The following is a 21,325-nucleotide window of genomic DNA, read 5'->3' on the forward strand; positions in this document are numbered from 1 at the left end:
GGGCCTTGTTCTGATAATTCACTCCTGCCACCACGAAGCGTAGGTAGTGTCTGTGTGACCAGCAAATAGGGATGTGACAATCTCATTGATGCAGCTGCAACAACACCTGCTGCCGTGTGACCATGCAGAGCGTTTGTGCCTTTAGTTTCTTTTTGAGCACCCTTCGATCTAATATGGGCCTCCAAACCCCTGACTTGTTGTCCAGTGTCTTATTCCTTACCAGGAAGTAGCAGGAGTAGACTCCTGTGCCCAGTTCACCTGTTGGAGCCTGCTCCACTGCGCCCTTTAGCTGCAGAGCGCATTCTTCCTGTAGCAAGAGGTGCCGCAACTCTTCTGGTTTGTGCGCGGGAGGAATGTCCGGTGGATAGTCCACAAACTACAGCGAAAGGCCCTGCTGGAGGAGGGATAGCACCCATTCATCGGTTGTGATGTTTTCCCATTCTTCGACGAACCTTCACAGTCGTCCTCCCACCGGGATGCTGAAGCTGGACTGGCTTGTACTTTGGGAGTAGCCACAGCGCCACTGTGAACCCCTGTACATCTTTCTGTACTGGTTCTGTGAAGAGTACAGAGTCTTGTAAGAGGAGCGGTTATTCTGTGAAGCCCTACCATAACGCCCTTTTCCTTAACGAAAGGACTGCCACTTTTGCTGTAGCATTCCTGAGGAGTGAGCGGTTTCCGTGTCAGTTTTTATGGACTGTATGGCCACATCCACCTTTGCCCCAAAAAGGGCAGATCCGTCAAAGGGAATATCAACGACCCTTGGCTGGACATCGAGTCGGAAGTCTGTGGCCTTGAGCCAACCCTGCCTGCGTCAAAGTACTACATTTCCAAGTTGGCGAAACCCAATATCAGCTATGTCCACAGAGACCGTGATGGCATGGTCTGACGCCAATTCGCCCTCATGGAATAGGTCCCTGGCCTCCTGTTTCTGGTCATCAGCAGAAACTCTAGTAGGGGACTCATCCTGTACCACAGCTTGTGATCATAACGAGAGAGTATGGCCTTGCATTTGCCGCCTTGCTAGTCGTGGCTGCGGTGGTAATGATTTTCTTACCGAAGGGGTCGAAGCGTTTGCCTTCTTTGTCTGGAGGGACAGAGCAAGATGACAATGGCTTAGCCAACCTATTTCTGGCAGCAGCAGAGATAACAATGTCTGGTGTGGGTTGGATGTGTATGCAGGAGGCATCGCTGTGTGGGGCTCTGTACTTTTTATCCAACCAGTCCTTTTTAGCCAGGGCAGTTGCAGTATGCACCAAGGTGACCAGGCAACCCTCCCAGATGTCTTCCAACAGTGGGATGGACATGACAGGTTTCCTGCGTAAGCTCTCTGCACTGTTACTGCACACTCTCTTTTCGCTGCTCCTCCAGTGCAAGGCTGAACATCTTGGCCGCCATGGACATGAGCGTGTGGAAAGGCCACGCCTCATTAGGGGGTGAGTCCCCGAGTAGATTCTCATCTGGTTCCCCATCACCTGCGATGAAATCGTCAAATTTATCAGTGCGTGACGAGTGTGTGGAAACCACGTCCTCCAGCTGGTCGGGATCTGGCTCTATCCCAGTATCCGACAGCCTCTGCGGTACTGTCAGGGAGCCAGGGATGTCATTCACCTCCCTGGAGGGCCCAGAGACATCTGCATGAGGACATCTATGAGGCACCGAAACTTGGGCTGTGTATTTTTGTGTGTTGTACTTTTTGTGCTCATGGGCTATGGAGTCTCACCAACTCCCTAGGCATCATTTTTTTATTTGTGAGTTACACAGCACCTTCAAGTGCAGTAAATCAGGGTTGTCTTTTAGACTTCCCACTGACTCCATTTTTCTGGGGCCGACTACTGTCCCTCAGAAACATGTAAAGTTGCCATTAACTTTATATAGTCACATTTCCACAGATCCAGAACACCCCATCTTACATGGAGTATTGGAAAGGGTTAACTACTATCCCTTTTTATCTGTGCATTGTTTTGCTCCCTTAACATTAAGAATTGGCTGGTGGCAGTGTTATCTACCCTAACCTTTCTACCGCAGTTATATTATATAACGTGGTCATGAAACAAACATGAAACCCGCTTGACCATATTGGTTTTAATTTGGCTCCAGTTGTGTTTCGTCGCCATTTCTTCTTGTTAAAATCTTTCTTGTGTCTTACTTTGCGCGGCAAACCAGGTTTGCCTCCTTTGTTCACTGTCGTTTGGCAGGCTTCTCTTGAGAAGCCCTCCTTATGGCGCCTAGGTGTCTAGGTGGGCTGAATGTGAGGGAGGGGTGTAGTCACCCCCTGCACAGAGTCTCCTTGGAGACCCAAGTCACACTTTGTATCCATTGGCTGAGGTGGTTGTCCGGGCTGGACAACCCCCCTGCTGTGTGATTGACAGCCAGGCTGTGTGAATGGAGGATTTGGCATAAAAGGCAGGACTCTTGGGCTGGAAGTCAGAGTCGCCACTGGAACTGCAAAGAACCGAAGAGAAGCGGAGACTTAACAAGATATGGCCCCAATATTTATTTATTTTATTTATTTGCATTTGTAAAGCGCGCTTGCAGCCCATAAGGCATCGAGGCGCTGTTACAGAAAATGAAGGACTTATGATTTACAGACAGGTGACCGAAGGTCTCAGTTGCACAGGAACAAGCACAGATGCAGGAACTGACATTTGCATATTCATAGTGGAGCGAGAGACAATTTAAACAAAGAGCCTGGTTTTGATGGCTTTGCGAAAAGCTTGGTGTGACTCGATCAATCTTAAATGGGGTGGGAGCGCGTTCCAGTGCATGGCTGCCTGGGTGGGGGAGCTGGAGCCACCAGCGCGCACCTTACGCGTCGTGGGCGTGACAATCGTATTGGCATAGCGCGCTCTTAAGGGTCTTGTGGCAGTGTGCTTGGTGATTCTGTGTGTCAGGTATGGAGGGGCAAGTTCGTGAAGGCATTTGTGGGTGAGGGCGAGAGTTTTGAAGACAATTCTCTCTTTGACAGGGAGCCAGTGTGCCTGTCTTCTGGTTTCGGAGATATGGTCTCTTCTTGCGGTACCTGTGGCTGCCCTCAGTGCGTTGTTTTGGACTAGCTGCAATTTAGCAATGTTTTTGTTGGAGGTCCCAACGAGAAGGGCATTGCAGTAGTCTAGCCTTGATCCGATAATTGCCCTAGCAATGGTGAGGCAGTTAAGGTGGGACAGGAAGGGCCTGGCAGCATTAAGGACTTTGGAGTAGTAGGCTGAGGATGCTGCAATGGCATTGACCTGTCTGTCCATGGACAAATCAGAGTCCAGGTAGACTCAGAGTGTCTTAACGTGGTTGGAGACCTTGATGGGAATGTTGTCGATGGTGAAGGAGGCGTACTGATCTCCGAGGTTGCCCAGTGTGAAGGGTGATCCGATGAGAAGTAGTTCAGTTTTCTCACTGTTCAGGCAGAGCCAATTCTCTGCCATCCATGACTGGATGGTAGAGTAGATGGTGGTGAGGGTTATGGTATCTGTTAGGTAATCACCCGTGAGAGGCATAAGTACCTGCGTGTCATCCGCATAATTAGTATATGAGATGCCTAGGGAGTCGAGGATGCTGAACAGGGGCCTCGTAAAGAGGTTGTATAGCGTGGGCGCAATACAGGATCCCTGAGGAACACCACAGGTGATGAGGCTGGGAGCAGCGGAGGCTGAGTTGGAAAAGACTTTCATGGCCCTATCTTGGAGAAAGGAGGTGATCCATTGACAAGCTTTGGTGGAGAAATTAGCTCGGGTGGCTAGATGGTGGCACAGAGTGTTGTGGTCCACCAGGTCAAAGGCAGCGGAAAGATCCAGGAGCAATAGGAGAGCAGGTTTGCCTGCGTCTCTAAGATCGTCCATTTGGTTCTTTAAGTCTAGGAGGGCCGTTTCGGTGCCGTGTCGTGTCGTGGGCGGAAGCCAGATTGCTGCAGGCCAAGGAGACGGTTATCTTCCAGGAACTGTTGGACTTGCAGGTATGCTGCTTTAGATTTTGAGCAGAAATGGTACAGTGGTGATGGGTCTGTAATTCCCAGGGACTGATGGGTCGAGCAAAGGTTTTTTTAAGGAGAGGGCGTACCCATGCTTCCTTGAGTCCAAACGGAACATGGCCTGACTGGAAGGAGGAGTTAATAAAAGCTGTTAGGAAGGGGGCTAGGGTAGATGCCGAGTCTTTGATGAGGCTGGCTGGGCAGGCATCACGCTTACAGTTGGATGGTTTGATGGACTTGAGCAGGGCAATGACCTCTGGCTCAGTGATATCTTTGAAGTCAAATAGTGGGGAGGCGGTGGTCTTGGTGGGTGGTTCAGCGTGCAAGTTCGCAATGAGGCTGGAAAGGGCTTTTTGGTGGCCGCAAATTTTAGTTTGGCAAGTGTTAAGCTTCTCTAGCATGGCAGATTGAATACTATTACACCACTTGTCGTCTTTGATGACTGATGGGGGGGGGGGGCAGATGGTTTTTCTAGCTCCTTAGATCTGGACTTGGCGTCATAAATCCTGGCGTTGAAGGAGGCAGCTTTGGCTAAGGTAATGTTAGTTTTGTAGGATTTCGAGATGGCTTTAAATTTCTGTTTAGTGGCTTCGGATGGGTTGGCTTTCCATGAGGGGAGGGCAATCCTCTTTTGCGCACGTTGGTCAAGAAGTTCTTTGGAGAACCATGAGTTAGCGTGTTTGGCTTTTTTAAGGGTCAGTGGAGCGATGGCATCCACGGCTGAGGTGATGACATCCTTGAAAGTGTTAGCTAGGGTTTCCGGGTTATTGGAAGACGGGGCCTGCAAGGCAGGGTTGAGAAGGTAGGGTGCTAAGTTCTCAACTGTGAGTAGGCGTGAACTCCTTGCGTAGGTGGCCGGGCAAGGTGGTGGAGGTGAGAGGGGCGCTTTCTTGGTTCCAATGTTGAATTGGATGTAGTGGTGGTCGGACCAAGGGATGGGGGTGTTGGCGGGGATGAATATGGAGCAGTTGTGATGACTGATCCAGTCGGGGGTGCGCCCTTTGATATGAGTAGGGTCAGATATAGATTGTGTGAAAGCCAGGTTGGATAGCGCGTTCTTGAGGGATTTGGCAGGGGTATCCTTAGGGTCGTTGAGCCCTAGGTTGAGGTCTCTCAGGAGTATGACTTGTGATGTCTTTTTGATATTGTTAGACATGGGCTTGGGGGTCTGTAAACAATGTGCATGGTTATGGTGCAGTTGGGGGAAGACTTATTTTTAATAGGAGGAAGTCGCTATTGTTGTCCAGCAGTCCTTCAACTTCCCTGATGGCCAACATTTCCCTGGCAATGAGGGCCACGCCCGCACCTCTCTGAGAGGTGCGGTCTTTCCTGAAAATGGAATACCCAGATGGAATAGCCAGAGATAATGCTGGACCAGAACTCTCGTTGATCCAGGTTTCAGTAAGGATGAGGAGGTCAAGGTTGTCCTTAATGAGCAGGTCGTGGATGTCGAGGGCGTGGGCGGGTATGGAGCGGGCTTTGAGCAGTGCGCAGGTGAGTGTGTAGGCCGTGGTGGGCGTAGAGGTGAGTGGGCTAGTCAGTGAGGAGGGGGGCTCAGGTGTAGTAGCTGGTATGGAGTTAGAGAAGATTATGGGAGCGACAGCGTGGTCATTTAGCAATGAGACATCAATGGGCAGAGCATCAACAACTGTGGTCATGGGGGCATGAGCATTTAGCAATGAGACATCAATGGGCAGAGCATCAACAACTGTGGTCATGGGGGCATGAGCATTTAGCAATGAGACATCAATGGGCAAGGCATCAACAGCTGTGGTCTTGGGTGCATGAGCATTTAGCAATGAGACATCAATGGGCAAAGCATCACCAACTGTGGTCATGGGGGCATGAGCATTTAGCAATGAGACATCAATGGGCAAAGCATCAACAACTGTGGTCATGGGGGCATGAGCATTTAGCAGTGAAGCAGCACTGGAATTGGGCCTGGCTGGTATTGAAGAGTCAATGTTATTATTGCGCTTAGTGTTCGTTGAGCCTGGGTTGGCGATGCGAGTAGGGATGATCTGATACTTCAATATCGACGGCAACAATATCAAAGTAGACAAGGAAGCCAAAACCTTAGGTTTCTATCTGAACTCTGCCCTTTCTCTACAAAAACAAACGCCACCTCATCCTCAACGGCCTATACATCTAAACTGATAAACGCCTGTAGACTATTCCTGTCTACCAGTAGCTGTATTAACCTTGCCAGAGCCCGTATACTGCCCAAACTGGACTATTGCAATACTCTCTACCTTGGTACCAGCCAGAGAAAACTTCACAAGCTACAAGTATTGCAAAAGCCTTAAATATTTCTTGCTCCAATCATATCTCACAAATCCGGCGCAACACCAATTGGATCCCGATCCAAGATAGTATTACCTTTAGAACGCTTATGATTACTCACAAGTGCCTAAACAACTCAGCCCCCCAAATGCCTTACCGACAAACTCTCTAGGAGTGAGCCCACCAGATCCACCAGAGCCAACTATGCCCACTGTCTCAACATACCTAGATTCAAACTTAGCAAAGCCGGAGGAGCTAGCTTCACAGTGCTTGCGGCCAAGTCCTGGAATAAGTTACCTCTTGCATTAAGGACAGACTCAGTGTTCAAATCTTTCCGGAACAAAGTCAAAACATGGCTGTTCTCTCAGTCAAATTAACCCACACCCTGAGCCACCGTGATTATATGATCAAGCTACCCTACTGACCTTTCCCATAGCTTAGTTTGTTTCTCCAGATGGACTCCCTAAACCATACTGCTCGATTGTACTAAGCTATGTTTTCAAACTTTGTACATCTTGTATAAATCCATTCATTGTTTCTTCTATGCTATGTTTCAAATTTTGTATATCCTGTATATATCCATTTATTGTTTATTCTCTGCACATCTCTGCAATTATTACTGTATGACCTCATCCATTGTATATTATTCGGACATTTCTGTAACTATTATTGTATGTCATTCCATTGTTGTAACCTATTGTAAACTAAGCAAAAGCTCCCAGATACCTTTGGGTTTGGTGCGCTATACAAGCAAATAAAACAAACTAACAACGCCAGAGGCCTGTGGCTGTTGGAAGAGAAGGATCTCCTGTGGCTGTTGGAAGTGAAGGATCTTCATGTCAACATCATGGAGCTACGGGCAGTGTTCTGGGCCCTCAAGTCATTGCTACAGTCTCTGAAAGGAGAGGTGATGAGGATCTTCACATCAGGAAGAAAGTGGGGCACTTGATCCCTGGCGTGACTTGTGGCACTGGGCTGTCAGAAAGGGGATGTTCCTCGTCCCTCACCACCTGGCAGGAGTCATGAAAACCATTGCAGACTCCCTCAGCAGGGAACTGGGCTCCTGCCACGAGTGGGAGCTTCGTCAGGATCAGGTAGACTGTCTATTCGTCAAATGGGGCAGACCCCAGATCAATCTGTTTGCGACGGCAGCGAACTCCAGTGCCAGAAGTTTGCCAGCCGATCTCACCAACCGAGGAGCCTGGGGGATGTGTTCTCCTTCCTGTGGCACGGACTGTTCCTCTACGCTTCCCTCTCCTGCTACAAGTCATCAACACACTCAGACAGTGTCCATGCAGGATGATACTCATCGCCCAGGCGTGGCCGAGGAGGATTTGGTATCCGGACTTCTCAGCCTGTCATTATCGCCTCCGGTCAAGCTGCCGGTGGTCCCGCGTATTCTCACCAGAGAAGAACGCGCAATCCTTCATCACGACCCAAGATCGCTGAACCCGAGGGCTTGGAGGATATGAGTTGCCTGCGGACTGCACGGAGGCCCTTGCCAAGACCAGAGTGTTGTCGACTTTGAAGTGCTATGGTCACAAGTGGAAGCGTTTCGCTACGTGGTGCAGGTCTCAGAAGATTACCCCTTTGAGGGTCACATCCCTGCAGATCCTTCCATACTTGCTATCCTTGCTCAAGGCCAGACTGGCGCACGCCTATATCAAGGTACATCTGGCAGCTATCTCCGGCTACACCAGGTCTCCAGGAAGATCTTCGTTCTGGTCCCACCGACTCGTCAAGGAATTTCTCAGAGGACATTTTCAAACTTTCCCACCGGTGAAGACTCCTGCCCTAGCGTGGTAACTGAACGTGGTTTTGACTAGGCTCATGGGGGCCGCCTTCAAGCCATTGCATCAGACCCCTCTCAGGTTCCTCTTTTGGAAAAAGGCTTTCCTTGTGGCCATCACCTCAGCCAGAAGGGTAGGTGTCATCCAAGCCCTATGCTGCAAGCAACCATACCTGACTTTCCACGAATCGAGGGTGGTGCTGCGTACGAGCCTTTGGTTTTACCAGTTTTTTTTCCCAAAACCTTGGTCTCTGGCTGAAAGGTCCTTGCACTAGCTAGACCTTGGTCGTGCCCCAAAGTTCTGTGTGTTTCGCACAAAGAGTTTTCAGAAGACTTCACAACTGTTCGTGAACTTTGGTCCTGTAAACCATGGGAAGGCCTTGTGTAAGGCTTCCATTTCAAGGTGGCTCTCCAGTTGCATCACGCACTGTCATCAGTTGGCGAACCGACCGATGCCCGGCTGTCCGAGAGCCCACTCCACCAGAGCGATCCCTGCGACGACAGCGTTTGTCTTGTGCCCCTGCTGGACCTTTGCAGGGCTGCTAAGTGGAGGTTCACTCACACCTTCACGAAGTTCTACTGCGTCGACAGGGATTCCAGTGAGGAGTCCAGAGTCGGCCAAGCAGTGCTAAGCAACCCGTTGCTTGAGGTGAGTCTGTTCCAGAGGTAATTGCTTCTGTTGAGCCTTGCCACTTCCTGTGGTTGCGTAATGTTTTACTGCTATGTATTCATTATTCATGAGCATGCAAATCCATGCATACCCCATGCTGGAGAAGCTTTAAGTTACTTACCTTTAACTATTGTTCTCCAGCAGGGGTCTGGCATGGATTCACAGGCGATCCCTCCCTCCAAACCCTCTGTGGCTCTGCTTGGTAATACTACCACTTTACGTGCTTACCAAATCTGAAGATGGTTCTCAGAGGACGGGGTTTAGGGGGAGGACTGTCATTGGATGGGGGCAGTATGACCCAGAGGACAGTTATTGGTTTGGAGGAGAAATACAGTTTTTAAGTGAAAGTGAAACTTTTTTCTTTACTGAACTTTTCCAACTTTACGACGGGGAATATTCATGAGCATGTGAATCCATGCCAGACCCCATGCTGGAGAAGATAAAGAAATCCACAGAACCTAAACAAAAAAAAAAACTCTAAATGTGAAAGCAAAGCATAACAGATGTGGCTCTAGAATTGTTTTTAGATCACTATTTAAAGCCGCCACTCACGCGATTGATGACAATCTCCATTTGGTGGAGCATGACATGTCACTTAATGGCTCCGCTCCTAATTGTAAAAAGAAGCCCAAGAAGAAACAGAAAAAGTTACGAAAGTCTAGTCCGCTCTTACGCAGACTACATGAAATTCGGATGACACCATTTTTAACTCGAGGCACAAAATCTCTTAAAAAAAGTTCAATGAAGCAAAGAGTTGAAGAAGCATATTTGACTCCTCTACTCCTGTGCCCAACAGTAAACAAAGTCATAATTTTTGGTACCAGCGGGGAAGCAACAAGTTACTTACGTGCAATTCTTGTTCTCTAGCATGTGTCTTACACGGATTCACATGTTATGAATCTTCCCCGCCGTTAGGCTGAAATACAGCAGTTTAACTTTAAGCTAAATACTGCATTGTCGCTTGTATAGCCTATTGCTGTCACTTTGGGTCATACTGCCCCAACCAATGGCACTCGTCCTCCTTAGCTCTACCCCTGGTGGCACTCTTCAGATTTGGTGTGCACGTAAAGTGGCAGTAGGACCCAAGAAGAGCCGTAGAGGGGAAGGAGGGAGGGTTTGCATGTGAAACCATGTAAGACCCATGCTGGAGAACAAGAGTTACAGGTAAGTAACTGGTTCCTTCTCCAGCATAGGGTCAAACATGAATTCACATGCTATGAATCAGATTACACAGCAGTACATATAGACAACCACAGGAGCTGGCAAGGCTCAACAGAAGTAATACGACTGAACCCTCAAACGCACTCACCTCAAGAAAAGGTTTCGAAGCACTGCTGGTCTGACACAAAAATCCTCCCTGGAATCCCTGTCGGCAGTAGAATCTTATGAAGGTGCGAGTAGACCTCCACGTAGCAGTCCTGCAGAGATCTAGCAAAGAAACAACAGAGAGGAACGCCATTGTAGATGCGATTGCTCTGAAAGAATGGGCCTTCGGTCTGCCTGGCTATGGTCTGTTGGCCAGCTGATGGCAACGCATGATGCATCCATAGAGCCATCTGGAGATGGCCGCCGTAGATAGGGTGTTCCCATGGCCCACAGGTTCAAAGTTTAGGAAAAGCATGAAGTCTTTTTAAAGTCCTTTGTGCGTGCCACGTAGAATTTCAAGGCAAGCGCCACGTCCAGCGAATTCAAAGATCTTTCAGTAGGCAAAGAAAGGTTTGCAAAGAAAACTGGCAATACCAAAGGCTCATTTAAAGAAAAGCCTGGAAGGACCTTCAGCATAAAGGATGGATGAGTCCTTAGAACCACTTTAGCGGGGTGGAACGGCAGTTATGAAGGCTTGCTTGAGAAAGCCTGTATCTCACCAACCCTCCTGGCTGAGATGATGGCCACAAAGAAACCGGTTTTACAAGAAAGAAATTTCAAAGGAGCCCGATGCATAGGCTCAAACAACAGGCCCCATGAGCTTGGAGAGTACCAGTTAAGCTCCCATGCCGGATCATGGGCCTTCACTGGTGGAAAAGTCCTGAAGAGGCCCTTGAGGAACTCTCTGACGAGCCTATGCAACAACAGTGAGAGCTTCCTGGAGTCCAGGAGGTGGGGGCCAGGTGTACCTTGATTGACCCATGGGCAAGGCCAGTCTTGCCGTAACGCACCATGGAGAAGTCTTCTTTGACCGGCACCAAACTGTAAAACGCATCCACTCGTGTATGTAACAGGCAAGTGTAGATGGAGTCTTGACTTTAGCCGGAAAGTTCTTGCATTCTAAGAGCAGCGAATAGTGACCAAATTCTAGGACTGTAGGAGCCAGGTGGCTAGGCTCAGAGATGCTGGATTGTATTGCAGGATGGACCCTTCTTCCCTGGAGATCAGGTCTGGGAGAGGAGTCAGTTGGATCTCAATTGGAGGGTCTAGTTTAATTCTCGCCCTTTCTTTGATCAGACGGGAAGAGTAACGTCTTCTTGGCTTTATAGTGTTGTGTTCTCTCAAAGATGAACCAGGACTGAAGATCGCAGGAACTGAAAGGAAGCTCGGGCGCCTTTTCTGGAACAAGCTAATTGTTTTTGAGGCTGTCCTCCCTTGCCGATTCACCATTAGCCTTGTCTGGCAGGATTTCTGTAGCTGTTCTCTTTAACTGGAGCATACAGTCCAGGGAATTTACAACCACTACTGAAGGGCCAATACTGCACTACCGTGCTGCTGCTGTTTAGTGTATCAGCGTGATGGTCATCTCCTGGAAGTCCACCAACCTAGTAGTCTGCATCGTTTGTTCCATCCTTCCATCACCAGGTGGTGTGTGTGCAGTCTGTGTCTAAAGCCTGGCGTTCTAAATCAGTTCCTCTGCTTTACCAGCCTTGTCCACAACTGTCAGGATCTAAAGATTCACTCTCCATCGTTAATTCCCATTTGAATGTCTGAGGGCTTAACCTGTAGACTTGGCCAGTTACTGAAACCGTGACTCTGTCTGCACCCAACATGCGAGTCACATCTGCAATTTTCTCTGCAAGGGCCTCTGGTCATCGAACATAAGCCTGGATCTCTTCTTTTACCAGACTAAAGGTTTCCTCCTCTGCAAATCATGTTGGACACTGGTGACTTCTATTTAGCTTTAGTATTATAACCAGGAGCTGCAGACTGCCTATGTGCTGTTAAGATCTATGCACAAACTTTACCAACATAAAGAAATGTCTTACTGTAATGATGCTTTGCAAATATGTTTACGCTGTTGTGGTGGCCTGTCAGAGATCGCCATATTGTTCCAAACCTTTCTTATTTTGAGTACCTACCTGCATGAAAACAATTATGCTCGCATCTATATAAATAGTATATTTTCAGTAGTGCACGTTGTGGCCCTTCCTTTGTTGTGTGCTAATGTTTGTAGGGTGTACTTTACTATCACCCCTGTCCCCTTCTAAGAGTGGAGCCTGTGTTGCTCAGTGCCACCTACCTATGTGAGAGCAGGGAATAGCTCATGGGAATGCCTACACATACATTAAAGGTCCTTATGCCCAAGCCGTCATGAGAAGACTTGTAGAAAACCACTCCAAAATTTCAGGTTAGGTTTTAAATTCAGTTTATGATGCCATGCCTTTCACATCCTTCCACTCACGACTAGATAATCAATGTACATTTCTGCACGTTGAAGAACACACTTTCTGATTATAACACAAATGTTGACTGAAAAAACAATCTTTATAATAAAGGAGAAATACCAAAATGCGTGATTTATATTTACATTACACTTATTTTTACATAGACTTTCAATTATTAATCGTTCGTGATCTCCTTTATTATTGCTTAATTAATTGAAGCAGTGGTGTACAACTTGGCTTGATTTCTGGCATTGTAGATCCAGGTGTTGCAGTTGCAGAGTGTATAACTATGACAGCTGGGTCTGGCAGATCTGGTCTTCGTAAGCGACCTAACAGAATGGATCGACACCAGGCTGGACTTGGATTCAGCTAAAGGGCATTTTAGATGACTCCCACAGCTTCACAGGACCACCCGGAAATATCAGACATAATGAGAAGCTGAAGTGCCTGAACCCAGGGTCTAAAAGCACTAGGATGAATAGTGACCGGAGTACTCTTCTTGGTGGAGAAAAAGATGAAAAGCAATGTTCAGGGCCCACAATACAGATACTCTGCAACTTTCAAATCCCAGTCTGCACCAGTTTCAGGCAACAGAAGTTCCCACTTTAGAAGGTGGCGCCAGCCAAAGTCCCACAACTCAAACCAAGACCACGACCCTCAGCAAAGACTGACTGGGAACTGGTCTGGCCCACCAGTTCAGAGGTGGGGGTGGGGGGGCAGGGGGAAAGGGTGGATGGCTTGTTCTGGGGTGACCGCAGCAGCAGTACTCTGTCTCCCTCTGTATCCTCTTGTGCTCCAGATCCTGGGCTGCAGTAGTTGGCTGAACAATGGATCCAGAACCTCACCAGATATAGCTCAGGTAGAGCCAGGACCTCAAAAGATTTAAGCAGCATAGGGGTGGGGAGGAGGGCACTCAGACTAAACCATAAACCAGATCCATGCACACACAGAGGCTACTTCCCAGGCCCTGGTCAGAGCCCCTGGAAGGGATGCCTGTATATAGTCAGATCCCATCTCCCCCTGCACTGGCAGATGATCGTAAAAAGACAGTGAAGCACAAAGTCAGGGCTTGAAACAACAGACAGCAAATTTAAGCACTGTGGTGCATAATATGCTATGTGGTACAAAAAGAAAAGGTGTGCAGAAGAGCTAAAAAAATAAAGGACCTATCTGCTACCAATTTGTCAGCGGTTCACTTATTATTGCAAAAACACCCATAGACAAAAAGAATAGGCCAAACAAGATTTCCCTTTATTACTTTCCTTAATAGACAAATGGGGTGCAGGGTATCCCTGCACATTTAGCCTTAATAACTGGTCAGTGTCACAAAAACGAAGGGATGTAAGCAAAGGAGTGATATTTAACAATAAAACAGAAGACCTCACTCCCAAAAATCAGGTCCGGGCCTACAAATAGTCTGCAGATAGGGTGTGGGTTGAATTGATGTGCATGGGCAAGCTGACAAAAGAAAAGGTTTGATCAACAGTTACAACATGGGCACTAATGCAATAATATGCCTCTTGTTATGTTGTTTATTTTGTGGGAAATCAATGAAAAAAAGAGTCTGCCAATAAATGAGGAACTCGGGCAAGTAATCGACAAAGTGACAAAGCATAATGCAAAAAGAGACCATACAGAGCAAATAGTCGCATAGGCAACAAAGTTAAAATAAAATACCAAAAAGGTGAGACTTGTTAAAAAGTAAACATTTAGTGTTAATCAACATTTTAAGAATGGTAGAGAAAAAAAGAAAAAACTGTCACCTGTTCGGATAATTGACAACCCCATGAGAAACTGGCAAAGTGTCAATTGCTTGCTAAGAATTTCCTGAATGTTCTCCTGACCTTCTACTGAAAACCCCTAAATAAAACAAAGAAAATAATCTTGATGAAAAGGCATGTTAATTTGCTCCTTACACTAGCTGCAATGAGGAGAGATTGTTTAAGCCCCAAAACATAACAAGTTAGTGTTTGCACACAATATTACCAAAAGACATTGGGCCTCATTACGAATCCGTCAGTAGCCTTGCCGTAAAAAACCGGCAGGCTGCCGCTGGACTCGTAGTGAATTACCGCCTATGTGATTGCGGAATCACTGGGGCATTACAACCCTGGTGACCCGCTAATTCCGTAGGCGGAATTCCATTAATCCCCATTCCGATGGAGTCCTGGAGTAACGGTGCTGGTGTTCCCATTTCCGTCTGCAGGCGGATGGTGTTACTCCCTGCCAGGTCAGACCTGCAGAACCTTTAATCTGCCGTCCGCAAACAGTGGCGGCGGGTTTACCGCCACCATTGTTTCCCGACTGGCAGGGTCGTAATAAGGTCCATTGTGAAAAAGATTCTGTCAAGCAAGACAGATTATAGTGTTCGGACAATGTCTATTAGTAATCTAACAGTAACTAGGGCATATTTATATGTAATGAATAATTACTTTCAAAAGACCAAACTTGTACAAGTTAATGTGTGCAAGCAAACACACAAAACATTAGTAATACAGTGTCATTTCTTCTGTCCAAATTGAGGCTGCTCCTATTTGTCAGGCCACCAAGAGCACATTGCTTGATATGAGAAAAACTACTGTACATAGCGGCGCCTTAGCTCTACTCCTGGATAGGTCGCTGTGTTAAACAACCTAGCCAGTTCTTTTATGGAGACTACCCGCTTAAGTTAACATGTTGCAAAATCGATTACTAGCTTAGTGATCAGCTTACCCTGTTATAGGGAACTATGTGCAGCAAATTTTGCTCCTTAATGGTATTTGACAGCCAGGAGCAATTAGGCTTACACTGTAACGTAAATGGGTCCTCGCCACCAAATTTTGGTCATTTGCACTGCAGGATGCAAATGTAAAGGGAAAAAGGCATCTTTTGCTATTCACATTTGTACTCCGAATTGCAAAGTGAGTAAACGCTGCCTGACATGCTGGCATGTCAGGCTGCATTTACTTTTGATTATGACCACTGCTTGCCTCGCATGGCAAGCAGTGCTCACAATTAAACGTTCTCTGACATCCTCGCATGTCGGAGAGAGTATCATTTTCATTTATGAACACTGAAAATACATGCCGGCGCAAATGCTGCAGCATTTGTACGGCGCAGAGGAAGAAGATAGCGGAAATGCAAGTTGTGTTCCGCCCCTCCTCTTCACCGTACAAATGATTAAAAATAGTGGATAAAGTTAAAGGATGGCGTAAAAGCCTTATGCAAAGCTTTTAAGCTTTCCATTGAGGTTACTCCTCCATTGAACATGAGTGCTGACCTATGAGGGCCAATCTTGTGTCACAAACCATACATGTGGAGAACAACAAAAGCAAGCTTTGTGGGCCAACACCATCCTAAGACCTTATGTGCAGAGAACGACATGGTGAAACAGTGTGGTAACACCTCTCAAGGACCAAGCATGTTGAGACCCACACAGGACAACCTGGTCCATGACAAGACTGGGATTCCAGATATATGCACATCATTTTTCATTGAGCTTAAAGAGACCAGGAGATCCCATGACAATATTATACAACATAAAACATTTATAGAGCAACCAACATCTGGATGGACCAAATTTAGCTCAGGGTGCCAAAACCAAAATCCTACTAATAGGGATAAGACAAATAACTTAACTCTTGGTAACGTTCTTTGTGATGGACAAGTCCTTCATCCCACAGATTTGTCATCTTAGATGTAGGATCTTCTGGTTCCCGCTGCTCTCTGGAACATTTTCAGCCACTAGGGGGCACAATTTGGCTCTGTTAGAATCTGTTGCACACCCACAACTCTGGACATGAGTCGATTGACACCACATAACCTAATCCTGACTTTTTGTCCGAGTACTCAGCAGCAGAGAGACAACAGAATAACAAGAGGTGAACAAACTATCCAGCATGAGTGATAGGATCATTACAGAGAAGTAAGTAATTTGCTCTTCTAATGGATTCCTTCCTCTTAAGGATTTGTTATCCAAAAGCAATACAGAACCTGAAGGAGGGAGCATAGGGGGAGGCCACCACCTAGACCAGAAAACCCCAGAGCGCTGCATAACCAAAGTAGGTCTCCTGAAAATATAAAGAAGCATGGCAGTAGTGTGTTTGACAAATGTGTGTAGGGAAGCCCACGCGGCAACCTAACAGATGTCTAAAACAGGGACACCTCTCTGCAGAGCAGTTGTAGATGCGAAGCCTGCAGTAGAATAGGTTACGAGACCCTGTAGCACATCCTTCCAAGCCAGATCATAGCAGTCTGAAATATAGAAGACTATCAACCTGGGCAGGCACTACTTAGAAACAGTCCGGCCAGCATGCACCCCATTATAATCAAAGAAATGCAGATCATCCCTTCCTGATGTGCTTTGCCTGTGACACAGTCGCACAGAGCCCTTGTGAGGTCCAGATGCTGAAAACACTCTTCCACCTTAGATGAACGAGGTGGAGGCTAGAAGGTAGATTAATTTTCGATGAGAGCTACACAGCCGACGTGACATTGGGAATGAAAGACGGCTTCACTTTTGAGTCACCTTCATAAAGACTAAGTACTTTCACAGAAAGAACCTGGAGATCACTCACCCACCTAGTGGAAGTGAAGGCAACCAGGAAAATCAACTTAAGCGGCTCAATCGCAAAGGCCAAGAATGTAGGGGGGCTTGAATGAAGTCGGTATACGAAAAGTCAACAGAAGATGTGGAGGAAACTTGTTACTCAACTCCTACACAATATGCATAACAGTGGGGATTGAAAAGAACGAGACCTCCCCCCATCCCTATCCCAACAGGGGGTCATTTCAAAGTTGGGACTATGAAGGGGAACCTGGCTGTTATTTCAATCTACAGGTTCAGTTGAGCCAAAGAGCAGAAAATCAAGAACAGTTAGGGTCTAAACAATGAAAGGGTACAGACCTCTAGTCCTGCACGAAGACGGAAAACGTATGCCACCTGAAGTCATAGATTGACTTGCTGGAAGAAAGGAGTACGTCCAGGACATTATCTGACAAACCCTACTCCTCATAACACAGCCTCTCAATAGCCAAGCATGAAAGCTGAGTTTTAGGTGGAGAATCTGGCCCCGACTGTGAGAGGAGGTTAACTCTTGCCAGAAGACAAGGACGATAGATGAACAGGTTTAGAAGCTCCTGATACCTAGTTCTCTGGGCACAATTCTGAGACGGAGTCCAATGAAATAAGGAGCTTAGAGTATAAAATGCAGAAGCAATATTGTGTCATACCACTTCTCTGCAATGAATGGTGGGGTCATGGTCTAGCAATGGGCCCAGCAAAACTGCTTTGATCGCAAAAGCCAATTTGTATATCCACCCACCTAACATTCAGCCAGAGTGAGATAACTGCTCTAAACGGAACTACAAGCCAAAAAGAGTTATGGCCCTTAACTCTCCCCGCTAGACGTATTCAGACCTCCCCTTGTTTTTTGGGTTCCAATTCTTTCTAGTTTGTTTAATGTTATCAGGGATATGGGTAATCCCTGCTAGCTGAAAATGCCCAATCCTGGTTCCCATTTTTAAAAAAGGTGATTGCGGCAATCCTTCTTGCTATAGTCCTGTTTCGCTAAATTGTTTGGGAAGTTATTACATTCTAGAATTGTGTCATGGTCTAGATCATTCTATTTCAAAATCTCCCATCACATTTGGGTTTCGCAGAGATCTAAGCACTACAGTACAGGCCTTACACCTGTTCCTGATACACGGTAAATACAGTGCTGGTTACAGGTCTCCATTATCTCTGGCTTGTATCTATCTGTCTAGACTCTAGTGCCTTGCCTATAATGGGCAAAACTATCCTAAAGGGTATCTGCAAGGTTTGGCACAGCAGGTAAACTTTCATCACCCTTTAAATCTAGGAGGGGCGAGGGTTGTCAGGGATTCGTTGTGGCTCCCCTCCTATGCAAGCTCTACATTTGAATCTCTACATTAATAATCTGGGTAATTGAGCGTTTTACAAGACGTCCCTAAATAAATCTAGAGGCTATCACTGGCTGAGAAGTTTGGGAGGACTGGGTTTGCATCCATTGAAAGGGAGGACTGGGGGGTAAGTGGTGACATCACTCATAATTAAAACTGGTCCAATGGGTCCTCCCACTCAACCATAGATTACACCTTCAACACAGATTGGCTTCTAGAAAAGAGTGAGTCACTAACGATTCAAGGGACACCCCACAGTGATCACACTAGGTTGACTGCTCTAATTACCTGGGAGGGTTTATCACAATCTACTGAGATATGTGCAGTGAATCTGGTTGTCAACTCAGAATCCCTGGAACCAGGGATTGGCGATGCAAGTTAATAAGTCCCTGACGGAGGTCCTGGAATCTACTACTACGAAGTGGAAACTACAGGATTTCAGTCGGGCTAACTTTGAGGAATTCTTAACGGAAAGGGTCACATGGGTAGACTAATTCCAACAAAAAAATCACACTCACACATATAATAAGAAAGTGGTGGAAAGGAAAAGAGTGTTGATAAAAGAGCTAAGATCTATAGGGCACAGACCCGATCTGTCCCCTTCCTCCGTAGTGGCTGAGAAAACATCTACATCAGTCACACCGGAATTGGTTGAGATACAATACGAGCAGGAGAAGCAAGGTGCATGCTGTAGCTCTATTGACCAACTTAAGAAACAAGAACTTGCATACCTTTTGGTGACTGATGAACTCGACTGACACCTCTGATTCCGTGAAACAAATCAATGTGGTCTCCGAAAATGATGGGTAACTGCACTTCTCTGACCTTTATGCACAGCCCATTAAATGTTATTTTCACTCCACCTGATGGAGGGGACAGAATTGTCTTAGCAGTATTTGATGAGGACAAAATACGGGATGTCCTAAAGAAGATTAGTTTAAGGCGGATCCTCTGGCATGGGCAAGAGATCCGAGTGTGCTGTTTAAGAACGTGGTGATCCAGGATAGGTTTCCAGTCTTTTGGTCTAGTGCGCACATAGTTACCATGTTTAAACGAGACATGAAAACGAGTCCTTTGAATTATCGGCCAATAGTCCCCCTTGATACGGACAGCACAGTATTTGCATCCATCGTGCTGTCCCATCTGGAGGAGTGGGCGGTAGCAGCCAGTAGGCTGGCCAAATGGCAAATGGGATTTCATCTAAACATGGGAGCCAGTCTTAACGGGACAATTGTCAAACTTGTCCTAGCGTGGGATGGGAAATACAAAATCGTTTCCATAGATCTAACCGCTGCATTCAACGCAGTGGATCGCCAACCTCTCTTGTCTAAGCTGCACCAATGGCGGGTGCCCTCTGGTCTATTAAGACTCCCGATTGGCCTCCACGCAGTCTGAAATTCAGGTGCGGTGGAACAGTGAAGGGACTTTGTCGTGCCGTATATCCACAAGTAGGGGCGCTGTCCAGTCATTTGGTGGACAGACAAATGGTCAACGCAATTTGGTCGAAAGAAAAATGGTCGAATTTTTTGTTTATTTATATATATATTTTTCAGGTTTTCGTTTAGGGGGAAAAATTGCGTCGACCATTTGTCCTGTCGACCATTTATTTTCGACCAAATGACCTGTAACCAGTAGGGGCATCGGGAACGGTTGTGTTTTTGCACCCTGCCTGTTCAACCTTTTTCTTGTCGGTATTGGCGAGCATCTAAAATCTGATGCATTTGTGTCTCCTACACACTGCAAGAGCAATGTCCTGATTTCGGGTGGGCCCCCAGCCTCCGATAAGCCTGTGGGCTCCCCCCACTTCATTTAGATGCCAGTGCGCACAATTTGCCAAAAATCGGAAGCTCACACCTTTTTATCCATGTATCTGTAAACTCTTATATGCAACCTTTGGAATCATTACGTGCTATTTCCCTCAACTTCTATCCACAATCTGTTTGAAAGGCAGTATCGAAACCATGAGGAAAACTACTCTAAAATAGCCACGCTGTGGTCGTAAGGTGCCTCTCACCCGTGTCCTCCACAAGGCTTCCCTGGATTGGCTGGAGCCTATCCATTTTAATCACTATCAATACGCCGGCAGTCGAGAAGCTGGCACGCCCTCTAAGACAGGACCACCAAGGCTCTACCTGTCCTGAGCCTGTCCAGAGACGCCAGTCGCCGGAGCATGGCACTTTGTCCATTCCCACTCCTATCTAGTCTTCCAGCGACATCAACCTCGCCCTTCTCGCCCCACTGACCGCCTCGCCACGATTACCGCCCGACCGACTATCCACGTGAATTGTATCATGGCTGCAGCTCAATGTTAATGCAGGTATGCATCGGTAAAACTTTGCACTCTCCCTAGCTACGCTGCGCATTGTGATATCACTATTATGCTGCCGGTTAGACTTACCGTACCTACCTAATATGCCTGTGGATGCCATCGTTTATGTCCAACACTGGCTCAAACTCTAGTCAGCTCCTATATGCCAGTATTACCTGTACTCGCACATGATCTACTCTACGCCGAATACGAGATATGCTGTTGTGGTATATTTTGCTTAGCACCCGCACACATGCCTGCTCCGTTCCGTGAGTCGGCGGCACCTACACCATGCTAAGTAGAGTCAGTTGTACCTGCCTCTGATTTGCCTTGTGTCCAATGTTGTTGTATTGCACCCACGCCAGACGTGCTACTGTAAAGTTTATTCGTGTTTGCTCTACCTAACCATTATGATTGTGACTGTACCTAAGATAACTTATCCTGTAACTGTTTTGTTTACACTAGCGATCATTTTTACTGACTAGAACCAACATTTTGGCCTTATGAAGTCCTCTGTTACTTATGCAATGCGAGCCAACTGCATCTGCTGCGCACAATAGCCAATCCTTTAGAGTGTTTGAACTTTTATTTCTGACCCCGTCCAGAACTGCAACCGATCTGTATACATTTGGTTCAATTTGCAATTGTTGCTCACCTTTGCGAACCCTCCAGCGTCCAGAACTGTCGTTTTTTGCTGTATCAAGTATTGCCACTGCCAGTCATATATCCTGCGCAACTTGTAACTGTTCATGTTAACCTTAGTAAATCACTAACAGTAAACTTGATGACTGCTGATTTGTATAGCCCAGTGCAAACAAAC

At 46.8% G+C, this 21,325-nt stretch overlaps 1 protein-coding gene across 1 annotated transcript in view; it reads right to left on the minus strand.

The window, feature by feature from the left end:
- CMTR1 (cap methyltransferase 1) overlaps positions 1-21,325 on the minus strand; it is a 2,036,190-nt gene that overhangs the window by 1,338,091 nt on the left and 676,774 nt on the right. Inside the window, exon 11 of the mRNA XM_069608763.1 lies at positions 14,060-14,156. Within this exon, the coding sequence (XP_069464864.1) occupies positions 14,060-14,156 (97 nt within the window). The remainder of the gene's footprint in view (positions 1-14,059; positions 14,157-21,325) is intronic.

The sequence above is a fragment of the Ambystoma mexicanum genome, chromosome 4q (genome assembly GCF_040938575.1).
Source record: "Ambystoma mexicanum isolate Mex_15411 chromosome 4q, UKY_AmexF1_1, whole genome shotgun sequence".
NCBI classification, from domain to species: domain Eukaryota; kingdom Metazoa; phylum Chordata; class Amphibia; order Caudata; family Ambystomatidae; genus Ambystoma; species Ambystoma mexicanum.